The sequence below is a fragment of the Pocillopora damicornis genome, chromosome 9 (assembly GCF_964200805.1).
Source record: "Pocillopora damicornis chromosome 9, jaPocDami1.2, whole genome shotgun sequence".
Taxonomy (NCBI): Eukaryota; Metazoa; Cnidaria; class Anthozoa; order Scleractinia; family Pocilloporidae; genus Pocillopora; species Pocillopora damicornis.
The window spans coordinates 15,406,091-15,431,052 of record NC_142678.1 but is presented as its reverse complement, the minus strand read 5'-3'; the positions used below and the strand labels follow the sequence as shown (position 1 = coordinate 15,431,052).

Sequence of the window (24,962 nt, the reverse complement as noted above, 5' to 3'; positions counted from 1 at the left end):
AACTGGGTTCCAAGCATGAAAAAAACAATCAATGTCAATATGAGGATCCATCCAATATCAAAAATCTAATTTTGTATCTTCTTTGATCGAACAATATTTTCACCAACCATGAAGCCATTTTACATCATAAAGTTAATCGTAAGAGGAGAGGGAAAAAATGAAAGTAGGCATGCACTAATGTTAGAGGTCATAAATATGGTCCTGAAAGATGCTTTTTTAGTTTTCTTGTTTCGATGCGCAATGGAGTTTTTGTGAACCCGACCTATTTTGGTGTGTGGCCGCAGAAACTCGTTCCAGTCTTCATCAAATCTTCAGTCTGGTTTATTTAATTCACGAAAAACTGGTTTCACCAGATGTCTCCAGTTTTTGGTGGAGTCAGTTCTCTCGCTTTTCTTCGAACAGCGACATTCATAACACGTCTAAGCTGTCGCAAGCTATCGTCATCTCAAATCGGTGAAGCTATGAAGCTCTATAGCGACCCAGGGAATCCATCCTTGCTTCGTATTTTAGCAGCAAAAAATCTGGCGGATGTTTCAATGACGATACAGTTGTACATCACGAATGAAGGTATCAGCTATTTTCTTACACTGCTAGTCGAGAAGTGAAACCAGAATTTTAGCCAATGCTTCGTGTACAAATAGTAACAATGATTTGACGATTCTGGTCTACTGGAGTTTAGGATAAAAGCCAGTTAGAATTTACATTTTCTGTAGCAAATTTCTAGAGGTAATTCTATTATTTGTTCAGGTCTAAATTTCTTCCTCAACTTAATCTTGGTTTTTTAAATTACAACGCCTCCCCACCCCACCCCCCCCCCCCAAGGAAGGGATGATGCAAGAGTCTGACGCATCATAGTACAGGTGTTCAAGATTTCCAAGAAACCTCGTGATTGGTCTATTTAATTCTTCATGTGGATTTGGTCAAATGTAGATAATGAATTAGCTTTCAAATTACGCATACAAATACCAAGAATCAAGAATGATATGATTAGACTCTAATTTCTAAGAAACAAATCCTCTTGTTACATCGATGTTTTGACTCTAAAGCCTAAATTCTTGGAAACCCTGCGTTTTGGTTTCTTCTGCTTAATCTGAAACCACAAACTAACTTAAGTGCACTGCATAATGCAGAGCTACCAAGATGAAACGGTGAGACACTAAATGACAAAGTGCTACAAAAAAAAATGGGCAAAGAAGACACGAATCGAATATAAAGTGATGTTAGGAATTTTGACGAACTACAGTTTATATTTAATTTAGCATAAAACTCTCTTATATTACACGCACCAGATACGTAAAACAGCCGTACAGCCAGTCTGCTTTTGCATTTCGTTGTAGCAAATTTCTAAAGGAAACTATTTATTCAGGTCTAAATTTCTTCCTCGACTTGATCTTGGTTTTTTTCAAACTAATAGCAGTCTTCACCCTCCCTTTCCAGGGAAGGGATGATGCAAGAGTCTGACGCATCATAGAACAGGTGTTCAAGATTTCCAAGAAACTTCGTGATTAGTCTATTTAATTATTTATGTGGATTTGGTCAAACGTAGATTATGACTTAGCTTTCAAATTACGTATACATCTCTCTGTTTCGGTGTTTGACTCTAAAGCCTAAATTCTTGGAAACCCTTCGTTTCAGTTTCGTCTGCTTAAACTGAAACAACAAACTTACTTAAGGGCACTGCATAATGCAGAGCTACCAAGATGAAACAGTAAGACACTAATTGACAAAGTACTACAAAAAAGATGGGCGAAGAAGACGCGAATCGAATGTAAAGTGATGTTAGGAATTTTGACGAACTACAGTTTATATTTAATTTAGTATAAAATTATCTTATATTTACACGTACCAGGTACATAGAACAGCCGTACAGCCAGTCTGCTTTTGCATTTCGTTGTAGCAAATTTCTAGAGGCAACTTTTTATTCAGGTTTAAATTTCTTCCTCGATGTTTTGACTATAAACCCTAAATTCTTGGAAATCCTGCGTTGCATTTGTTTAAGCTGAAACCAAAAAGTTACTTAAGTGCACCGCATAATGCAGAGCTACCTGGAAGAAACAGTGAAACACTAATTGACAAAGTGCTACAAAACAAAAATGTGACAAGAAGACACGAATCGAATGTAAAGTAATATTAGTAATTTTGAAGAACTACAGTTTATATTTAATTTAGTATAAAACTCTCTTCTACTGCCCGTACCAAGCTGGGTGAACAGCGAGGGAGATTTCAAGACACTCCGTACACCCCAAACCAAAATGAAAATGCTTAGAGCTGACGATCAACGAGATTCACTTGCAGCTGGGCCGTATCGCCATACCGCGAAATTAGGCTTTACGTATGCAGAATAACAAATCACTTTTAGTCAACGGTGTGAAAAAGAAAGTTTTTAATTCAAGTAGAACGACAGGTAAAGGGAACGCGGAAATCTATATTACCCGAGAGCCAGGTGAGGCACTTGGTCTCTCTTTAGAAAAAGAAACATAGCCATCCATCATTTTAAACTTAACCGTTTCTAACATAGCCCAACATTTTGATCGTCGAAAAGCCGTTGGAACGTTCCTAAAGCAATGGAAAATCAACAACATTGCGGTAGCAACTGTCTTAAACGCGAACTTTTGAGAGGCGTTTAGGTATTGTTCCAGTTACGTTTTTCCGTCATAGTTTCTGTCATCATTCTAATATACTCGTTTTTCTTTTCTAAACAGGATAGTGCTTTCAGTTGGTCGGATTTCGTTGCACGCAACAACACTGAATTGCTCAACAACTTTGGCAACTTCATCAACCGGTATGTTCTCATCGCTGTAGTTTTAAAAACTTTATTGTTCCTTAGCTCAGCACTTATTTTTGTTGGTGATTCAAGTTTTTTTTTTAAAGTAAAAAATCTTTTCCATTTTTAGGATCGTCCGTAACCATATGAAGATATTTATAACACCCGAAGACATGTTAGTGATCGATAAATTCTTCCTTTTTTTCAGCGCCTTGATGTTTGTCCAGAACAACTTTGATGGTTCTATACCAGCCATGGAATTGACAGACGATGACAAGAAGTTCATCGCACTTATCAACAAAGAGTTGAAGACGTATATCGATAATCTTGAGAAAATTAGGTAATCTATTTAGTTCTGAAGAAATTTACTGAAGATGAATTTTTCAATAAGCGGTTCATTGTTTGAAAGCGTCCCTCTTAAGGTAACATATGTATTGCAGTAATTAACGTAGTACATAGTTATTGCCACATTTGAGTTAATCTTTCCCTTAGCTTTTTAACCCGGCTGCAGTGTATTATCTTCTCAATTTTTGAAGTCTGTTGCAACAAGCGATTCCTTGGTCGTTTAAACATATTTCAAATATTGCCACTATCCTGGGATGAAAATGTCTCCGTGAGAATAAACAATCTCTTGTCTTACAATGTCGCGATTATATTTCAGGCTTCGAGAAGGTTTAAAAGACGTGCTGAACATATCCAAGCTTGGTAATCAGTACATACAGTCCAACCAACCTTGGGTTCTCGTCAAGGGCAACGAATCAGAAAGGTACACATGCTCAATATTAAATAACAAAGAATTCGCCTAAAACCAATGGTCAGGAAAAGTTTCTTTTTAGTCTCGCACCAGATTTAGGGCCTGGTACGTCGAAATCCTTTGAGCTTTTATCCTAGATCAACTTTTGGTATATTTTAAAGCAAACGATTACTCGATACCTTTGTCCCCTAAACGAATAGGTGTTCAGTCAGGTTTAAGTTTCTTAGCTTTAACACGCTTAGTTGACCAGAAACAGGAAACCTTACAAATAACAGATAAGGTTTTGAGTAACTCTAAGTATTTCTCCTAACAAACGGGTTCTGACTGGGTTCAAACCGTTTTTTCGTGCCCATGAGTAAAAAGATTAACCTGTCATAATGATTTAGATAGTCCCACAGGAAATTGTTCGTGCCTTTAATAACACAAGTCGTTGATCTTTTTTTATCATTTAGATCACGTGCAGGTACAGTCATAGGGATCACAGCCAACCTTTCCTGGCTGCTGTCTGTTCTCGTTCATCCCTTCATGCCCGGGGTCAGTGAAGAGATTCAACGCCAGTTACAGGTAGGTCTTACAAACTCTTTCGGGTTGCCAATTTACGTTATCAACTCAGTTGATATTACTAAATTACCCTTTTATCTCTCTGACAAATATCTAACGCTCGAAACGACAGCTTTGAAACTCTTGACGATGACCAAATTTACATTATCAACTTAGTTGATAATACTGAATCATCCTGTTATTCTCTCCCACCGACGCACCTCGGTCTCTTTAGAACACTTACCTCCCTTACAGGAAGGTCTGTTTGGCATGCGATACAATTTGGAATTTATCACGATTGTGGTAACTTTAAAAAACCGATTGAAATATAAATTTAATAAAAAGGGCTCGACATGTTGGTTATTGCTCCGCTTAAAGTTAAGCTGTTCGGCTTAATCTGTTGTATTCTTTGAATGTTTTTGCATTATCAATAACGATATAACTGAGAAAATGCGTAGCCATCATATAATCATATGATCTTCCAAACCATTAAGTTCCAAGATGAATCTCTCTAGGAAACGGCATTCGGTCAGATTTGAAAAAAGATTTAACTTATGCAGAGACACTTTCTCTCTACTTATTGCCTTTGGCGGGAGAAACTTGTAGGATCGGCTATTTCTTAAATTTTTCATTGTTTTTATTCAAAGTGAGGTTGGTAGAGTTTCTCAACAAAGTCACGGAGTCAATCAGACCGGAAATTACACATTAAGCCTGAGAACGCATCTTATTGCAGGGCTAAAGTAGCAGCTCCAAATCCTCGCTCGCAGCCTTAAAGCGTCCTGGTACCCCTATTATGAAAAACTCATTAAAAAGGACAAGTGTGGGTGGTTAAAGAGTTTTGTAAGAATTGTTTTCCCCTCTTTTAATTGAAAAGACTTCAAACACAAGTCTTCCTTTGTTTGATAGGTCACCGACGAAGGCAGTGTGGTGTTGGACAACTTTATTCCTTATCTGGAGACTGGTCACAAGATTGGAACGGTAAGAGCGAGTAAATAAGAGAGATAAGAGGAGATGCAAAAGAAAATACTTCCTTGCAAGGTTGTATCTGCCGCTACCTTTCACTTGAAGGGCCTGATAACAACAGACCGACGGGACTTTTCAGATAGCAGAGGAAATAAGTGTTCATTATCTTAACCCTTTAACTCCCATGAGTGACCAAGACAGAATTTCTCCTTACAATATCAATACAATATCAAGCAGACAAGTGATGAGAATAAATAAAAATATCAATTTGGGTAAAATTAGTTGATCCAATACTACATTCTCTGAACTAACACTGTAAGAACTGTATGGTTGACAGTAAGGAGAATTACAAATTTGGTCTGAGAGTTTAAGGGTTAAAAACTTGTTAACAAGCGAGAAGTAGAGACAAGGCTGAACTTACAGGCCAAGCTGCGGACCGAAAGAGAGCAGCTCTTTCCATGCATACCCTTGTTTAGTTTCCTCTTCATCACCGTTATCATTGTCATCGTATCGCTAAATGTATCATCACCATAACTCACTATTACTATAATCAATGTTGATGTCATTTGTATGCAACTCATCAATACTCTTTACACTTTCACGTAATTTTCGACCAATCAAAAGTAAATCCTTTAATCCAATAGAAAGACTGGTAATTGAACGTTCTATAAATTAGTTATTGGCTTGTGGGTCGAGGACCATAACTACGAGAAGTTTAACCTAAAATATCTTAAAAAGTAACACCGTTGCTGCAACATTTACTAAGAAAAGACTTGCAAGTTAATTTTGTCTATTCTTTTAGCCCAAACCACTCTTCCACAAGATCGATGCCTCTGTCGCGGATCAGTTCCGCGCAAAATACGGTGGGAACAAACAGAAGCAACCAGCTTCACACAACAAACCAAAAGACGCTACTAAGGGAAAAGAGGAGGGGAAAAAGTAGACACCCGCTAACCGCCGAGTGGATTGTTCGTGCCTTGGATGCACGCATCTCCCAAGCTTTCCCAGTTTCTGGTTTGAATGAATTACGAAAACTTTTTTGCTATTTTACATTGCAAAATAAATAGAAGTAAGCACAGAATTTAACAGAACCTAAACTTAGCAGAAATCAGAGTAATATACTGTCTAGTATAAAGCATTTTCGAGCGACATTTTTTCTTCGTTTGTGATTTCAAATATATTTTCCATTTTACTTTTAGTCTTTTAAATGTTATCGTGAAATTGTTTAGCTTCTCATTTGAAGAAGAAGAGTTAAAAAGGTAGCCTAGCCAAAGCATTCAATGGTACCACTGACCCAATACTGCTCAGTATTTCAAAAGCTCGGATATGATAAAGGGTTCTCACTTAATCTCTTATCAACGTCAGATTACCAGGCGTCTAATGTCCAATCAGTATCAATGAACTCAATTTTGTCAACCTGCCATCTTATTGCTAAAATATTGCGAAATCAGTTTGTTTCTTGAATTAAGCAGTAAACTTGGTAGCTCAAATGCATATGAATGGAATAATTACCTTAAGGTGGGACTTAACCTAAAATTTGACTACAAAATGCAATTTTTGTTTTTGGAGAAATCTGAAACTTCAGGCATAGAAGAAAGCCATGACATGAGTTTTTAAGACTAATTTGCTTTATTTTGTTGCCTACGATAAGTTTTCTGCAAGCTAGTAAAAAAATATTTTTGGTTACCATGGCAACGCAACGTAGCATCTTTCAGTCTTGCTCCAATTTGAAGCCCGAAAGTCCATCCAATTCCTAGAATTTCCTCAGTATTTTCAAGAGGAAGCTATATGACCCCTTACATGAAGTATAGCTAGTCGGAGGTGGCGTGGGATTGAAAGCTGGCGTGTTTTCAACTGTGGAGATACTGTGAGAGCGAGATTCGAGTTTTATATCAGCGAAGTTTTTGTCTAAAATGCCAGGAGGGAAGAAGAATACTGTATATAGAAGAAAGCGGAAAGGAAAGCCTTTTACTGGAGTGCAGAGATACGCAAGGAAAGCGAAGAAAATGCCGCGTGCGGATAGAGAAGTCACAAACTCAGCATCGAGTTCCTCGTGTGATGAGGCTCTGTCAGATGCCGAAAGTGCTTCCATCAGTGCTTCGAGACTCAAAATGAGACCAGAAGATTCACCAGATAGTTCATCAAAGATTTCTGATGTAAATGATTTTCAGGGAGAGGGATACAGACTTGTAGACCTCAAGAAATTATATGCCACGTTGTCTGAAGCACATGTGTGCGAGGAAGGTGAGAAAACATAAGTGAACATCTGTTTTACTTTTAACCTTTTCTTTACTGTTCATGTCTCGTAGCATATGCTAGTAACAGTGTGCAGTTTCCATTTTTTTCTCTAAGAATGTTTTTTTACTTCTCTTCAGTACTATCTTTATTGTTTTCATTTATTAAAAATTACAGTTGTAACTGTCTGTTGTGTGGTATGTGGTGAATAAATTTTGTGACTCATATACATGTATGAGAATGCACAAAATAACTTTAGTGTATACTGTTATTATGTTCTAGGGAGTTTAACTCTGAAGGAGAATTCTTCTGGGAGAAATGGGCTAATGGCAGACCTCTCTGTGGAGTGTAGCTCCTGCCTTGAAGCTACACCATTGAAAACATCAGATACAATAACAAAGAAAGGGCAATCTTTTGACGTAAATCGTCGTGCAGTCTATCATTCTCTGGAGACAGGAGGTGGCTATGAAGGGCTAGTAACCTTTTGCAGCATCATGAACATGCCATGTCTATCACTACCTGCTTATTACAGACAAGTAGACACAATACTTGAGGCTTTAGAAGCTGAAGCCAAAGATGAAATGACACAGGCAGGGATAAGAGTTCGCGAGTACATCCTGAAGGAAAGTGGAGATGAAGTCAATGATGATGTAGTCGATGCAGCCGTTTCGTTTGATGGTACATGGGCGAAAAGGGGGTTTACCTCTCTGACTGGAGTTGTTTTTGTTATATCTGTAGACACTGGAGAGGTTCTTGACTATCATGTCCTTTCAAAAGAATGCCGGAAATGTACCATGAAAAGGTCTCAGTGTCAAACTGACGGGGAGTTCGAAGCATGGCAGATTGAGCATCTTGCTTCCAATGAGTGTGACATTAATTTTAATGGAAGCTCACCTGCAATGGAAGCTGAGGGTGCCATAGTTGTTTGGAGTAGATCTGTGGAACTGCATAAAATAAGGTATAAATGGATGGTTTCTGACGGAGACAGTAAGGCATTCAATACTGTGGAGAATATATATGGCGATGACTGCAAGGTGGAAAAACTGGATTGTGTTGGGCACGTGCAAAAACGCATGGGCAAGCACCTACTTAATCTTAAAGCAAGAACCAAAGGTAAACTTGCAGATGGCAAACCCATTGGAGGACGGGGCCGACTGACTGAGAGCCGCATTAAACGCCTTCAGAAGTACTATGGTCTAGCCATTAGACAAAACACCCTAACTAAAGCAAACCTAACAGAAAGAGAGGTTGATGTTGTTGTTTACACCATGAAGAAAAATATCATTGCCATCCTCCATCACAGTGTCCAGTCACAAGATGCTGCTAAACAACATCGCTTCTGCCCTGTTGGTGAGGATTCCTGGTGTAAATGGCAACAAGATTGTGCTACTGGAACAAATACTTATGAAGCAGGTGACTGTTTGCCTGAAGTGTTCTTTGAACTGCTGAAGCCAACATTCATCACACTTAGTGAAACTAAGCTGCTCCAAAGGTGTGTGCGTGGCGCCACCCAAAATCGCAATGAATGCATCAACGGACTGGTGTGGGCACGCTGCCCAAAACACAAGCATCATGGTGCCAAGGTGATTAGATGTGCAGTTGCTTCTACTGTGTGCCATTTTCATAGTGGAGCTGCCAGCAGAGCAAGAATAATGCAGAGACTGGTAATTCCAGCAGGGGAGTACACTCAGAAGGCCTCAGAAGAAAAGGACAAGAGGCGGTTGAGAAAATCGGACCTTCAGACCTCTGCTAAAGAAAAGAAGCGCCGGCAAGGAGAGCAAATGAGGCGCACACGCAGAGAAGATGCCCTACGGGAGGCTGATGGTGATACCTATGAACCTGGAGGCTTCTAAGTGACTAAAAGAAACATTTGCTATGATATTGGATAGTTCATAGCCATGCAAATTTGTGCAGACAATCTTCGTTTTAGCTTTTTAACTTTAATCGCACTTTTCTCAAAATGTGCATTTTGCGCATTCTAGAAAACATATCTCATAGAGGATTTAACCAATTGACTTGAAATTTTCAATGTTTATTGCTTTCAAAGAGTGTCTGGGAATGAGCAAAGGGTTTTTCTGTAGCTTTACTTTGTCAAAAGTTACAAAGAAAATTGTGGTGGAAATTCACCCCAAAAATTTTGCTTTACTTTAACTGGAGGCTGGAACCAAAGTTTTTTATATTTTTTAAAACTCTATGCTCATCCCCATGATTAGCCTATATACTATATAGTTATAAAAACAAATCAGAGCTAGCTGCATTCCATATCAAGATTTCTTTTCTAGAGTACATGTGGGTTGTGCACAGTATGGGGTAACAATATTTTGCTGGTATCAGGTTACAAATAAACTGTGTGCAGAAATAATTGAAAAAACTGAAATCTGTGATTCATTAGCTTTTCAGTGATATATGGTTTTATATGGTTTAACTAAAAACTGTGGATGTGACAAGTCATTGAAAAAAGGGGTCTTTTTTAGGTTAAGTCCCACCTTAAGAGCTGATTAAAAAAAAATTTGAAAATTTGAATGCTGTGATCTTTTGTAACCTTAAACCTAAAACATTCGAGTTTTAATCAGCAAAAGTTTGAGACAAACTATTTGAAAGTCATTTACAGCAGCATACGCACGCCAATCTAGGACTATAGAGTGACTCAAGTCATCCGCCCTCAGCAAAACGTGGTATTTTGACAAACACACTTGGCCTCGGTTGCTCAAAGGGTGGCTTACACTAACCACTAGATAAATCTGTATCCAGTGTACAGCGAAGTACGTTTTGTTAACGCTTAACCGCTGGATAGCGATTTATCCGTTGGTTAGCGTTATCCGCCCTGATGAAGGCCCACGGCCCAGTACCGAGTATAAACCTTGGGATAAGTGACAAGTGGTTGGTGACCAAACCGTACTACAAACGATAAGACCTTAGCCATTGTCATTTCACAGGATGAAATTACATCCAAATTCGAATTTACATGCTATATCCTATAAAACTTTAAGAAAAGACTGTTAGTGGAACAACCTGACTCCCACTTTTCCTCTCTCCTATGTATTCGGCTAAGCGCTTAATACACAGTCTACTGTTGTAAAGTAAATTATAATATCAGTCAAAATCAGCCTCACTAATACATCGGCTGGTTGCTTTCCAACGATCCATATACCACCACAGTTGAAATCTGTGGCCCCACGACTACCGTTTGTGTCCAACGACGACATTTTTTGTTCCTGTTTTTGACAACTTCAGTTCTTCGTTCGCGGAATTCTATTTCCGCATTATCAACCCGTTCGTTGTCATCCCCACAGAGTGAAACTCATTGCTCCACTATTTTGCCCAGATGCAGCAATGAAAGGTTTTGCTATAATCCCCGCGTCAAGTTGGGTTTCATTGTTCATTGTGAAGAAGAGGCAAAGCCAGACAGCAGGATAAGGACAATTGTGGGTTTTTGCACCTCTCCTCAAATTATTCAACGTTTTTTTTTTTTTTCAATTATTGAATTGCTGAATTCTACAAAACAGTTTGTTGGGTGTAAAAAGTTGAGCGAGGTTTCGAGTTAAGTCGTTGCAAGTAAACAGGATTTGGACATTTATATCGTAAATTGCAAAACAGAAACCAAGAAAGAAAAAAACCTGAACAAGCACACAAACAAAGTAAAAGCCGTGCGAAATATTCTCGTGTCTAGTAAAAGTAGCTCGCTCGACTACATGTTTTCGGTACAAGAAGGACAAGATTTTTACACCTGCCATAATCCAGATTACGGCAAACAGCGATCTTAAGTTCAAACCACTCATTGAATTTACTTACAAGGACTTTCCTCGCCATTTAAAACTGAGTGAAAATAGTGATCGTCGAAGGAAGCGAATAAAATTTTCCCGTAGATCATTGACTTTTCCGAAGAAAAAAATCTTTGTCCTAGTCATTCAGCTCGAGTTTGTTTGCCACGTCGGTCGAGCACTGATGTTTAGCGTCCATGCACTTTTCTACCATAACGCTCTCTAATTAACAGGTGTCAGATCATGACAGATACTTATCAAAAACTGTTTCAAAGCTTGCTTCGAAGCCCAATAAATCACTGCTATCATTGCAGAAAGGAAAATGTTTCGGTGGATCCTCGTTCTTTAATTTCCATAGCCCATCTTTTCAAAACGCAGCTACGTAGTAGGACTAGCAGAGGAAGTAGACGATGCAGCAGCTGGTGGAAACATGAAAGACTCAACGAACCACCAAGAAATTGTCTGGCAAGTATGGGCACCCAGAGACACCAGTGAAAAAACATAAATAAAAACAGCAGCTCAACAGATGGGCAGATTATTTCGAGGAGTTACTCAACAGACCAAGTCTAGTAAAACATTCCGCACATTCAGCCAGCAGAATACAACCTTCCAATAGACTGCAGAAAGCCAACCAAAGAGGAGGTTAAGACGCCTTTCAAGCTTCTGAGAAACGCAAAAGCTTCAGGACCCGACGGAATACCAGCAAAAGCACTGAGGGCATAGAGGAAATCCTATACCCCTTGTTTGAGAAGATCCGGGAAGAGGAAAAAGTACCTACAGACTGGAAGGAGGGATATCTTGTCAAGTTACAAAGGAAAGGAGACATCAGCAACTGCTCCAACTACAGAGGAATAGCACTTCTCTCCGTGCCTGGAAAGGTCTTTAACAGAATCATTCTAGGGAGATTAAAGAACGAAATGGACCCAAAACTGAGAGACCAGCAAGCAGGCTTCCGAAGGTACAGATCATGCGCTGATCACAGAATGTTGGCGTAATTACGGCCCTAAATTATTCGGATTAATAGGCTGCTACTTATGCTGGGCAATAGGTGCACTGTTGAAAAATCAAAAGTTTAGGCTACCAGAGAAATTGTTGTAGCAAGTTAGAGTTAGGACCAGAAATTTGGTCATGAGAGATTAAGAAAAACAATGCGTTTTAACTTTTAAAGGGAAGGGGGAAATGTTTGATGAACAATCCTAAAATTGAATTGAAAGAAAAGAAATAGTATGCACTAGATGAAGAGTTAAATTCATTTTAATACAAAGATAGGGCCGCCTTTTCATGGTTTGTACACCCCAATGTATCAGCCGCGTAGTCTTGTACATTCCCCTCGTTTATGAGTCGACGATAGTCACCTCTGAGAAACGCCAAGCAGCCTCAAATGCTAATCAACAATACAAATTTCTGTCTAATTTCTTTGCTCTAATTTATTACCGATTATTTCATCCAAACTTTTTTCTTCTCTGTCCAATCGTCTTATCCATTCATTAGAACTTTGATTCATTCTGGACAAGTTTACCAGCTGTTCGCTTCAACTCTTAAATACCGACTAATTACTTTCACAATATCGAGAACGGTTCCCAACAAATTTGAAATTACAAACGACGGGGATTGAAAACAGAGACAAACTGAAGACACAGTTTTTGCTTTCTGGATGAATTTCAATTAACCCAATATCCAAGTCGGCCTTCTTTGCTTGGACAATTTGCACTCCATTGCAGATCATTCCCAAATATCCAAACGCCAATGGTAGCCTTCATCCCTTTTAAATAATTCGTGTGCGGTACTTATCGAACAAAACAGACTGAGAAGATCACAACTCTCCACCAAAGCAAACAAATCTCGCCCGGGGGAGATCCTACATCTAACCCGGCTTTGTTGTCGGAAATTTGTTGTCGACCCGTCTCTTCTAAAGACGGTTTGAGTCCCCTAATGGTCAGATCATACACGACTTCCTCGATTTTCTTCAGATCTTATTTGAGTCCATCAAATGTTTTCTAAGAGAGTCATTTTTAAGGTTCAAAAGTCTGAAGCCGGCGTCTAGTTCAGCCACCAAGGCAGCTATTCGGAAAGGCCGGCCATAGTCGGCTGATGTGACACTGTTCACCGCAAACCGTGACTGGAACAAAACAAAATCAGTGAGACAGAGGAAAGACTTAATAACTGACAATCCTTAATAACTGACACTCCTTTCGCTGCAGTCAAGTCGTTCGTAGACATTATGAACAAAATAATAAAAGGATTAAAATATTGTCCCTGGAGCCTTACAGCTACGTTAGTGTGACTTCGCGTCCCTTTATATCCAGTTGAGCCAGTAGAAACAATCAAGCCTCGTGGTATTAGGCGGAGACATCCGCGTCCGGTTGATACATTCGGGGGGTGGAGACACGGGTGGATTTGAGCGCCGTCGAGGCTCTAATGTTTTCCTCTTGTCTAGCTTTTTATTTGTTTCAATCTCACTGTTCTTGGTAATTGTTTCATCTTTTGAACTATCTGCTCATTAGCTGACGAGTACATAAATTCAAGTACCTGTTTTATGACTTTCTCGTGAAATAAAGGAGTTTGGATGTGGACAGTGTCTGTGAACACTCGAAAATCTTTTAAAATCACTTACCTTTGGCTTGCGCCTGGTTTACTAACTTTTCTCGTGTTCTCAAAACATCTTGCGTGGGTAATTACAATGGCAAACGGAAAGAAAGTGCGGTCTATTGCTTAAAGAGATACTCGAGACTGGAATTCCTCTTTTCAGCGCGGGGCCCATACATGCACGCGCAGTAAATCGTTTATGTGCTGGTACGTCATGAAAATACGTTTGTTACGCATGCAAGACGGATTCAGCACTGAGTAAAACGAATGAGCATGGCTGATGATTTACACAGAGCGTCGCTCCTTTTCCAGCTCTTTCTTCACGGCCTGTGGATGAACACAGTTCAGAGAGCAAATAATTGGATCAGAGCTCACCCTTTGAAGAAAAACAAAGTTGAAAACCTAAAGGGTACTTACTTCTCGGAAAGAAATACTTTCTTACCCTCAAAGCAAAGGAGTGCAAGACCCGAAAGACGGTGGCGCAAAAGAGTTTCCCAAAAAGAAAAAAGGAATGATGTTCAGGAAATATAAGGTCAATTTTGAGGTGAATGACAGACACGCTTGGGACGAAGACATCAAAGGAAAAGATACAAAGCAAAGACGATCTCGAACACTGAGACTCTTCGGGCCCCGATCGACAAAAGGTTCAAATGTAAATGACGATTTCACCAAGCCCCTTCTGCAAAATTGATGTAAACAAGCTTTCTTCTCTTCCTCCAGTGGTAAGCAAGCAATCCCACCAAAACTGAATTTTTACGACCAGAAACACAGTCCCACGATACCTTTAATCCATCCCTGTTGAGTTCACCTACGATCTACTTGTAACCGCGAAACTTAAAGTCAACTTCATTTCAGCTTATGATACCCTCCATGAATGTAACTTGTAATGACGCAAAACAAACCCTGTCTACAGATTCAAATGAAGTTTGAACAAAGTTTTGAACAAATAAAAGCAGAAAGTATGCATTGAAGACGTGTGACCGAAATATTAAGTAAAATGCTGTCCTCAAAGCCCTGTGCCAATGGAGGCAAAGAGCTGTTAACGTTTCATTTAAGAGCCGAGGAAGCCAAAGGCTAGAACAATACCGGTCTTACTTTCGGTGTCCACTAGTGACAGTGCAGTTTTTTGTAACTGGGCGAAAAGTTACCTCAAGTACTTGAAAAAGATCAAAGTGTGCCACTGATCGATAATTACATATTATGACTTTTTCACTGTTAACTAAGATTTGACTTAAGGCCAGGTGTTTCATCTCTGACATTGAAACTTCTTTTGACTGTTACCTCTGTTGCAGTAAACACACTCTCTTGAACAATATAATATGGCCCAAAGTTTCCTTCATCGTGTTATTTCCCCAAAACACGTAATTTATCAAGAACAGATTTTCTGAAGTATTAAATCTAGAAGAAAGTCAAACTTTGGTATGGTATAATTGATAATGTAAAAGCAAAAAACCGTAAAAGTCACCAATCGAGAGACTATCAACCAAGACTTAAGGCTCAATCAACAATTTCAATGATTCGATCGGCTATCACGAATTGTGTTTATTTCATTTTATTCAAAACATTTTCATTTTTTCAGTCAACCTGTTGCTTAACACTAAAAGATGAGTGTGGTAGCGTCTACTTTTCCAGTTATAGGTGGTGATTGGCGCTCTAATATTATGATAACTCGCGCAAACAGCAACACATATATCTCTCAAATGGTCCACTAAGCTATTAAAAAAGTCGACGAGTTTTTGATAGAGGAAAACTTGTCAGCAGTATTTACGATCTCAATATAATAATGCCACACCAAAAAGATCCATAGTACTTTCCATGTAATACTTTTCCACGCATACAAAATAATATGAATCATTATTGAACAAATTAAACGGGAAATTTCCATGTAATAGCCATTTACACGTTAAAAAAATAGAGTTTAACACTCTTGGCCAAGAGTGTTTTGGCCAATGTTTGATGATCAAACATTCTTAATCAAAACGGATACTTGGAAATATCCATGTAACTAATACTCATTTACGCGTGCAAAAAGTAGCTTCAAACATTCTTGTACAATTTAAACGCGGTTACATGGAAATTTGTATGTAGTATACTTTTACGATTTCAATGTGATAGCGCCTCACTAAAACGATCCATGGAAATTTCCATGTAATACTCATTCACGTATACTAAACAGTATCAAACATCTCTAACCAAAACGGATACATGGAAATATCTATGTAATACTCTTTCATGCAAAAAAGAAAAAAAACCACCTTTTTTCGGCTAAAATGGGTGTATTGAATTTTCTCTGTAATACTGACTCTTGAGAAAAAAAAAAAAAGCGCGTAAGGAATTCTTTTCCAAAACAGGTTTATGGAAATTTCCATGTTATAGTCATTCAAGTTTTCAAAATATCAGAGAATATTCTTGTCAAAAACAGGGCCATGGAAATTTCCATGAAATACTCAATCAAGTCTACGAAATAATTACAAACATTTTAGGCTAAACTGGGTCCGCGGAAGTGTCTGTGTTATACTCTATTGGTATTCATGTGTGCAAGAAAGTGTCAAACATTGTTTGATAAGTGTCTCAATAGGGTAATAGCTTTTACGGCTAACGGTTACAATTTTTTTCCATTTTGCGGCTACCGTCAAAATATGTCAATCTTTATGCCTGACGGCTAAATTTGTTTGCCTTTTTACGGCTAACGGTTATCCTCATTGAAATCCTCATGATATATTTATGTATTCAAAACTTTCACTTAAAAAATTTTTCTAGACGAAGTGACCATAAATCTCAATTCAGTACAACTCGTCTTGTTAGAAAATTAATCCACTCATTGTTATCTTTGGACCCTGATCCCTCGCATGCCGAACGGCTCAGGGCTACAGCTTCTCTCTCAAAACCAGAAACAGACTTCTCGTTATCATATAAGGATAACAAGTTTACGTTCCTTTGAGCGGATGGTTTAGGCAGGAACTTACTGAAACGCATAAAAACAAGAAAAAAACTAGTTATTACCCACTCGCATTTTAAAAGTTGTTTTAACCAATTTCGTTTTTAGTCCAATTTTGGATTAGTGTGGTGCTGTTTTCCAGTGGTAGAAGGAATGAAAAAGGCCTAGAATACCTAGAATGCCTACAAAGACGAGGTGGTAGAATAGTCTTGAATACTGCACATTTGTCTACCGAACAGATGGTTACAAGTCTGGGTTGGGTCAGTCTTACGAAAAGAAGAGAAAACCACATTGCTAAACTACACGTGTAGTTGAAAAGTGCCTTAAGGCTGAATGAAATGTTTTCCGAGTACCGTATTTACCCGTGTATAATGCGCACTTTTTTTTCCATAAAAACAAGCATCAAAATCGCGGTGCGTATTATACACGGATTCTATTGTTTGTCAAGCACGTCCTAATTTGCATACGTTAAAAACGCAACAAAGAAAGTAAAAGTGCACGGATCGGTGGCCTGGGGAGGAGAAAGAGCTTGCTTGTTTACGACTCATTTGAAGCTCACATGACAGATACTGTGAACACTTCCTTCAAACGCGAACTTCCCTTCTCCAGTCGCTCGATGTATCTTTGAACAAACCATTTAGAGATGGAGTCCGAAAGGAGTGGATGGCTGATGGAATTCACGAACTTACTGGACGACAAAAAAAGGCTTCGGAGGAACTGATCTGTTCGTATATTTCACAAGCGTAGGAAGGCATTCCATCAGAAACTAGACCCTGTGAGCAGGGTAACTGGGATACCTGGATGGTACTGGATCCTTGGAATCAAGTGTAGTGATACTACGGGTGTCGGACTAGTATACTGAAATAGTGCGCTCAAGTCTGGCCAAGGGCATAGACGTATTTCAAAACATAGGCATGGTATGCATGCAAGAGTTACTTTTTTGTAGGGTGGGTGGATTACTTGAAACATTGTGAGTGATGTCTACATTCTTACAAAAGGAGAGAAGAATATTAATGTGGGAAAGAACGAAAATGTCAAATTACCTCACTCACAGGTATTTTGTGGTAGATTATGTGTGTTTTGCGAATAAATGTAACCAAAAATAAACTGTATTGGTGTCACAGATACCTGTTAGTACAAAATGCAGACAGCAGACTGCAGACCGGATACAAAATATAGACTGCAGACTGCAGAGTGGGTACAAAATGCAGACTAAGAATCTGAAGATTTTTTACGTCAGGTATATAATAACATGTCATCTTACAGCTTACCGAGCGTCACGCAATCGCTTTTCTGCGATCCGCCTTCACGATTATTTGCAGTATTGAGGAATATTCCTGGCCCATTTCTTGATAAAAATCGATCGCAATATTATTTCAAACCTTCAATATAGTCTTATTACTTTGCGCGCGAGTTGGTTGGTGTGATGTCTGTACAGATTTTATCAACGTAATAAAAGTAGATGATGTGAACAACAGTGATGGTAAAGCAAGCTTAAAACGGCAGAAATCGCCAGAAAATACAACGGATACACAGGGTATGAGTAATTTTTATTGACTTTACGAGAAAAATGTTCATATTTCGAAATATGTATCGTTGTAAATCGACCATACTTCGTTCCCTGTACTATTCCTTATAACGTGCAGTTCCTCTCGTAACTTAACACCGAGTCACACAACGCGTGACGCGTTCATAAATTAATCGTAGGCTTTTTTTCGAGACGTGAGCTTGGGCCGCTTGTGACAAGACAATTGCGTAAACAATATTTAACATAACAACATTATACACAAAAAAACACAGGGTTTTGGATCACGTATTTATTAAAAAAGAATATCCATACAACTACAATGAAAACAAACGTAAGATTCACCTTTCTGATCGTGAAATTAATACCATTCGTACTGTTATCGTAGCTACGTTCCTTGCCATCAAGTGAATCCAACATGTCGTCTTTCTTCACAAGCAGTTTGCATCCCTTATAGCTATGTTCTTCAGTCTCACAGTAGTAGCGTTGTTCAATAGATTGCATAGAGTATATGCAGTTTGGTTTCAGATTTCAGATTTTGCTTTTTACAACAAGTGAACATTTTTCAACTAAGACATTGGCATACTTAGCATACAAGGCATTCAAGGCTTTCATGGCTTTCAAGCGTTCGCGAGTCAATCCGTTCCAAAATTACCGCTCAATAACATCTTTCAGTGTGGATTAGCCGCGATTAATACGACTTGTATATGCGTCTGTAAGTATTTTGCGCGTTTGCGCTATAATGCTCCAGGAGATCGCAATCCAAATACGTTGAAATACAAAACAACTGACCTAAGAGTTTTACAAGCAAAATCTCGTGTTTGTCATGTGACCCGGCCCTGTCTGTAGATGACAACGTCAATCATCATCAAGATAACACGCGTGATCAGCATGTGAACACCTCATTGGATCACAGTTAGTTGTCATGGAGTTGAGGGATAACACGCGTGATCAGTATGTGAACACCTCATTGGATCACAGTTAGTTGTCATGGTATTGAGGGCTCAATGACCTCTGGGTACTATTGCGCAATTTTTCCATTTTGTGGCGGAGGAAAAAAAAAAAAAAAAAAAAGACAAAAAAACAAAGGCATTTTATGACTGGGCTACCACTGGTATCCCAGTAATGATCGCTGCCTCTCTCTGAATTCGAAGTGTGGGATCACAAACAATTCGAATGGATCACAAGATGAATTGGTTTACAATTCAACTGAGATCACTGATGAACTTGAGGATTCAGTCATCGAAAACCTATTCGAATTGGACTGAGTCGGTTTAAAGACACTGAACATTTTACTTAAATCACGCAATTGCAATGCAGTAATTATATTCAAGCTTCCAACAGTACTGTGAGTAGAAATAATGTTTATGAACGGCTGTTATGATAATAATTCAAGTTGTGAATTTAGGTATATTAGTAAGGACTTCAAGTTACAACATTAATAAAACGTTTGACTGTTACTGAATAGAAAAGCTTGTAAATAGGTGTTCGGTGCGTTCGATATTTGTAGTAGCAACTAGTTAGAAATTGTTGTAAACATATTATTGATGAATTCCCAGCTCTTGTTAATTAAGTGAAAAAATGGAAGTTTTAATTCTTGGTATTTGTCATGAAATCTTTTTTTTCGGAAAAAAGAGGTCAAAAATTAGGGTGCGTATTATACACAGGCACGCATTATACACGGGTAAATACGGTAAGTATGCTGGAGGACCCCTTTTAAAGAATAAAGTATCATTAGAACTGCCCGTGAATCTTTCTTGTGGTCTGAGTTCACTGTTATGTTAAAAGATTTTTTCAGATTGCTCCACGGTGAGTGTTACTACTGTTACGATAACTACTATTACTTGGTGTTATTTAACTTCATAAACAACACTCGGGTCAGTAGATTATGAAATCCATCCGCATCATGCGATTTCTTTTACTTATTACAAGCACAATTACGATTTACGTTCACGCTTTTGATTATTTTCAGGAAAAAGTACGTCTACTCCGTGAAGAAAGGGACGAAAACTAAAGAGATGGCTTTAAGCAGTGAAGCAAAATCCCAGAGGAAATATGAATTGGATGAACCGATTCAAAATTTCTGCAGAGTAATTTTCATTATAACACATTAACTTAAATGCAGTGCAAATGATTTGACACAAATTTTCAAAAACCGTCCTATAGTTCATGTCAGTAATAATATCTTTGACAAAAAAAAAATATTTGTTTACAGATTAGGTTCAATAAAGGTAAAGTTGTCCACATTTGGCTGTACCTAGATTCTTTTTTTTAGTGCCATTTCCAATACGTTGATAAAGATCTCTCTGGTACCTCCATCCTATGGTCGCCTTTAAGAGAAGATGCTCAGTGAGACAGAGAAAAGATTTAATAACTGACATTCCTTTCACTACAGTCAAGTCGTTCGCACACATTATGACAAAAATAATAAAAGGATTAAAATATTGTCCCTGGAGCCTTACAACTACGTTAGTGTCACTTCGAGTCCCTTTAACATCCAGTTGAGCCAGTAGAAACAATCAAGCCTCGTGGCATTAGGGGGAGACATCCGCGTCCGGTTTGTGCATTCGGGGGGTGGAGACACGGGGGGATTTGAGCGCCGTCGAGGGTCTAATGTTTTCCTCTCGTCTAGCTCTGCTTTTTACTGCTGTTTCAATCGCACTGTAGTCGTAAATTGTTTCATGTTTTGAACTATCTGCTCATTAGCTGACGAGCACATAAATTCAAGTACCTGGGTTATGACTTTCCCGTGAAATAAAGGAGTTTGGAAATGGACAGTGTCTGTAAACACTCGAAAATCTTTTAAAATCACTTACCTTTGGCTTACGTCTGATTTAAAAACTTTTCTCGTGTTCTCAAAACATCTTGCGTGGGCTATTACGATGACAAACGGAAAGAAAGTGCGGTCTATTGCTTAAAGAGATACTCGAGACTGGAATTCCTCTTTTCAGCGCGAGGCCCATACATGCACGCGCAGTAAATCGTTTATTTGCTGGTACGTCATGAAAATACGTTTGTTACGCATGCACGACGGATTCAGCACTGAGTAAAACGAATGAGCATGGCGGATGATTTACACAGGGCGTCGCTCCTTTTCCAGCTCTTTCTTCACGGCCTGTGGATGAACACAGTTCAGAGAGCAAATAATTGGGTCAGAGCGCACCCTTTGAAGAAAAACAAAGTTGAAAACCTAAAGGGTACTTATTTCTTGGAAAGAAATACTTTCTTCGATTTCAGCGACTTGGATATCGTCAAAGAGAATTGTGAGATCTCTTGTGGCAACCCTCAAAGCGAAGAAGTGCAAGACCCGGAAGACGGTGCCGCAAAAGAGTTTCCCAAAAAGAAAAAAGGAATGGTGTTCAGGAAATATAAGGTCAATTTTGAGTTGAGCGACAGACACGCTTGGGACGAAGACATCAAAGGAAAAGATACAAAGCAAAGACGATCTCGAACACTGAGACTCTTCGGGTCCCGATCGACAAAAGGTTCAAATGTAAATGACGATTTCGCCAAGCCCCTTCTGCAAAATTGATGTAAAAAAACTTTCTTTTCTTCCTCCAGTGGTGAGCAAGCAATCCTACCAAAACTGAATTTTTACGACAGAAACACAGTCCGACGATACCTTTAATCTATCCCTGTCAGTTGAGTTCACCTACGATCTACTTGTAACCACGAAACTTAATGTCAACTTCATTTCAGCTTATGTTAAAACAAGAATGTACCCTCCATAACTTGTAATGACGCAAAACAAACCCTGTCTACAGATTCAAACGAAGTTTGCTCAAAGTTTTGAACAAATATAAGCAGAAAGCATGCACAGAAGACGTGTGACCGAAATATTACGTAAAATGCTGTCCTCAAAGCCCTGTGCCAATGGAGGCAAAGAGATGTGAACGTTTCATTTAACGGCCGAGGAAGCCAATGGCTAGAACAATACCGGCCTTTCTTTCGGTGTCCACTGGTGACAGTGCAGTTTTTTGTAACGGGGCGAAAAGTTACCTCAACTACTTGAAAAAGATCAAAGTGTGCCACTGATCGATAATCACCTATTTTGACTATTTCACTGTTAAGTACGATTTGATTAAAGAGCAGCTGTTTCATCTCTGACAATAAAACTTCCTTTTGACTGTTACCTCTGTTGCAGAAAGACACTCTCTTGAACAGTATAATATGGCCCAAAATTTCCTTCATCGTGTTATTTCCCCGAAACACGTAATTTTTTAAGTACAGATTTTCTGAAGTAACAAATCTGAAAAAACAATCAAACTTTACTATGGTATAATTGATTATGTAAGAGCAAAAAACTGTAAAAGTCACCAATCGGCAGACCATGAACGAAGACTTGAGGCTCAATCAACGATTTCAGTGATTCAATCGACCATCACGTATTATGTTTATTTCAGCTTGTTTCAAAAAACCTGTTCTTTCAAAACCTGTTGCTTAACAGCAAAAAATGAGTGTGGTAGCGTCCACTTTTCCAGTTATAGGTGGTGAACTGCTCTCTAATATTAAGATAACTTGCGCAAATTGCAGCACATACACCTTTCAAATGGTCAACTAAGGTATTAAAAAGTCGATGAATTTTTGAGAGAGGAAAACTTGTCAGCGGTATTTACGATCTCAATATAATAGTGCCTCACCAAAAAGATCCATGGTAATTTCCATGTAATACCATTTACGCGTAAAAAATCGTTTCAAACACCCTTGGCTAAAACGAGTCCATGGAATTTTCCATGTACACATAATGCTCATTCACGTACACAAAACAGTATCAAAAATTTTTTAATCAAAACGGGTTCATGGAAATATTCATGTAATACTCATTTACGCGTTAAAAATAGTATTTTCAAACATTCTTGACCAAAACGGGGACATAGAAATATCCATGTAATACTCATTTACCCGTACTAAAAAGTTGCTTCAAACATTTTTGAACAATTTAAACGCGGGTACATGGAAATTTCTTTGTAATATACTTTTACGATTTCAATGTGATAGCGCCTCACTAAAATGATCTATGGAAATTTTCCACGTAATACTCCTTCCCGTATACAAAATAGTATCAAATATTTCTAACCAAAACGGTTACATGGGAATATCCATGTAATACTCATTTACGCGTAAAAAAATAGTTTCAAACATTCTTGAACAATTTAAACGCGGATACGTGGAAATTTCCATTAAGTACTCAATCACTTCTACGAAATAATTACAAACATTTTACGCTAAAGTGGGTCCGTGCGAGTGTCTTTGTCATACTCTTCTGATATTCATGTGTGCAAAAAAAGTATCAAACATTCTTTGGTAAGTGTCTCAATAGAGTAATGGCTTCTACGGCTAACCGTTACATTTTTTCCCATTTTACGGCTCACGTTAAATTTCTTCCCAAAGAACGGACGATAAAAATGTGTCAATCTTTTTGCATGACGTCTAAATTTGTTGGCCTTTTTACGGCTAACGGTTAACCCCATTGAAACCCTAAAGATATATTGATAAATTCAAAACTTTCACTTAAACAATTCTTTCGACGAAGTGATCATAAATCTCCATCCGATCTTGCTAGGAAATATGTATACCCGTCGTTATCTTTGGACCCTGATCCCTCACATGACAAACGGCTCACGGCTACAGCTTCTCTCCTAAAACAAGAAACAGGCCTCTCGTTATCAAATACGGATAACGAATTTATGTTAAGTTGAACGGATGGTTTTAGGCAGGAATTTACTGAAACACATAAAAACAAGAAACAAACCAGTTATTACCCATTGACATTCCTAAAAGTTGTTTTAACTGGAGATAACTGACTTACTAGCTATGTCTCAATTCCTTCAGGAATTCAGTAACCGCACTATGGCACAGAAAATACATAACTTGAATATATGAGTTTCCAAACTCTAATATAATCCCTCTTGGAGGCACGAAAGCTTCATGACGTGCTGCATAAAGTCCGCCTCATTGTCAGCCACGAACCAATTGGTGCATGGCACTTTTTGATGATGGGCCAACAAAAATGACATAAGTCTTTTAGACGACGTCCGTCTGTCCAACCCCAGCTGTTCACCAAAAATTTAAACATTCAAAGAATATATCATGCCATACTGAGCCCTGCTCCTTATTCCTAATAAACCTTTAACTCCCATGAGAGACCAAGACTGAATTTCTCCTTACAATATCAATACAAGTGATGAAAATAAAGAAATATATCAATTAGGGGATTATAAGGTGATCCAATACCAAATACCCCAAACTAACATCACAAGAACTGTATAGCAGACAGTAAGGAGAATTACTAATGAGATCTTGGGAGTTCAAGGGTTAAGGACTTAACACAAAACGGAAATTGGAAAGTTTCAAAACTGAATTACAATCGCAAATAAAGAGTTACCTTTGGCAGACATTCTACTCCAGGCCTTCTCTGCCAGGACACATTCCTCCAGAGTTTGTGTAGGGAGCTCATCTCTTTCTCTTGCAACAATTAAGTAGTAAGTCATCTTAAGTCTTGTGTTCAGGCCACATATCTGCCTTGGCATATCTGTCTCTATTTCTATAATAACGTATCTATTTTTACATAGTGATATCTATATTTATATTATCATAAGTCATTTGTATGAGGGCCACAAGTTTATTAACCTTTTGGCTATTAAGTGCTATCCTCTTTAAGTAAAGAGTTTACTTGCTAGCTCTTACTTTACTTACTTACTAGCTCTGCTAACCGTTTAGTGTCCAGTCCCCTTAGGCACTTGAACTTGGATGCAATAATGCTTGGCTGAAGCAGAAAGCAACTTTTTGGACTGAGAGATGCTGCTTGTCTGGACTCCTATGTCAAATTTTTGGTATGTCAGGAATACTCATTCTAATGTCAGCAGGAGGCTGGCTCCTCTAGCCTGCTGAGTAAG

At 38.5% G+C, this 24,962-nt stretch overlaps 2 protein-coding genes and 1 long non-coding RNA gene across 3 annotated transcripts; 2 read left to right on the top strand and 1 right to left on the bottom strand.

The window, feature by feature from the left end:
- Positions 1-353: 353 nt before the first annotated feature.
- Positions 354-9,779, top strand: LOC149040362 (methionine--tRNA ligase, cytoplasmic-like). Its single transcript, XM_089183097.1, has 8 exons — positions 354-567; positions 2,659-2,782; positions 2,973-3,104; positions 3,426-3,530; positions 3,971-4,082; positions 4,965-5,036; positions 5,824-6,539; positions 9,749-9,779. The coding sequence occupies exons 1-7, from the start codon at positions 354-356 to the stop codon at positions 5,962-5,964; spliced, it is 900 nt and encodes a 299-aa protein (XP_089039223.1). The 3' UTR covers positions 5,965-6,539; positions 9,749-9,779.
- LOC149040361 (uncharacterized) lies at positions 6,532-9,779 on the top strand. The gene is made up of 2 exons (XM_089182336.1): positions 6,532-7,265; positions 7,539-9,779. The coding sequence occupies exons 1-2, from the start codon at positions 6,935-6,937 to the stop codon at positions 9,107-9,109; spliced, it is 1,902 nt and encodes a 633-aa protein (XP_089038462.1). The 5' UTR covers positions 6,532-6,934; the 3' UTR covers positions 9,110-9,779.
- A 13,053-nt stretch (positions 9,780-22,832) lies between these two features.
- Positions 22,833-24,743, bottom strand: LOC149040360 (uncharacterized). Its single transcript, XR_016179742.1, has 2 exons — positions 24,452-24,743; positions 22,833-23,705 (listed from the first exon to the last, which is right to left on the bottom strand). It is a non-coding gene; the product is annotated as an uncharacterized LOC149040360 (long non-coding RNA).
- Positions 24,744-24,962: the final 219 nt, after the last annotated feature.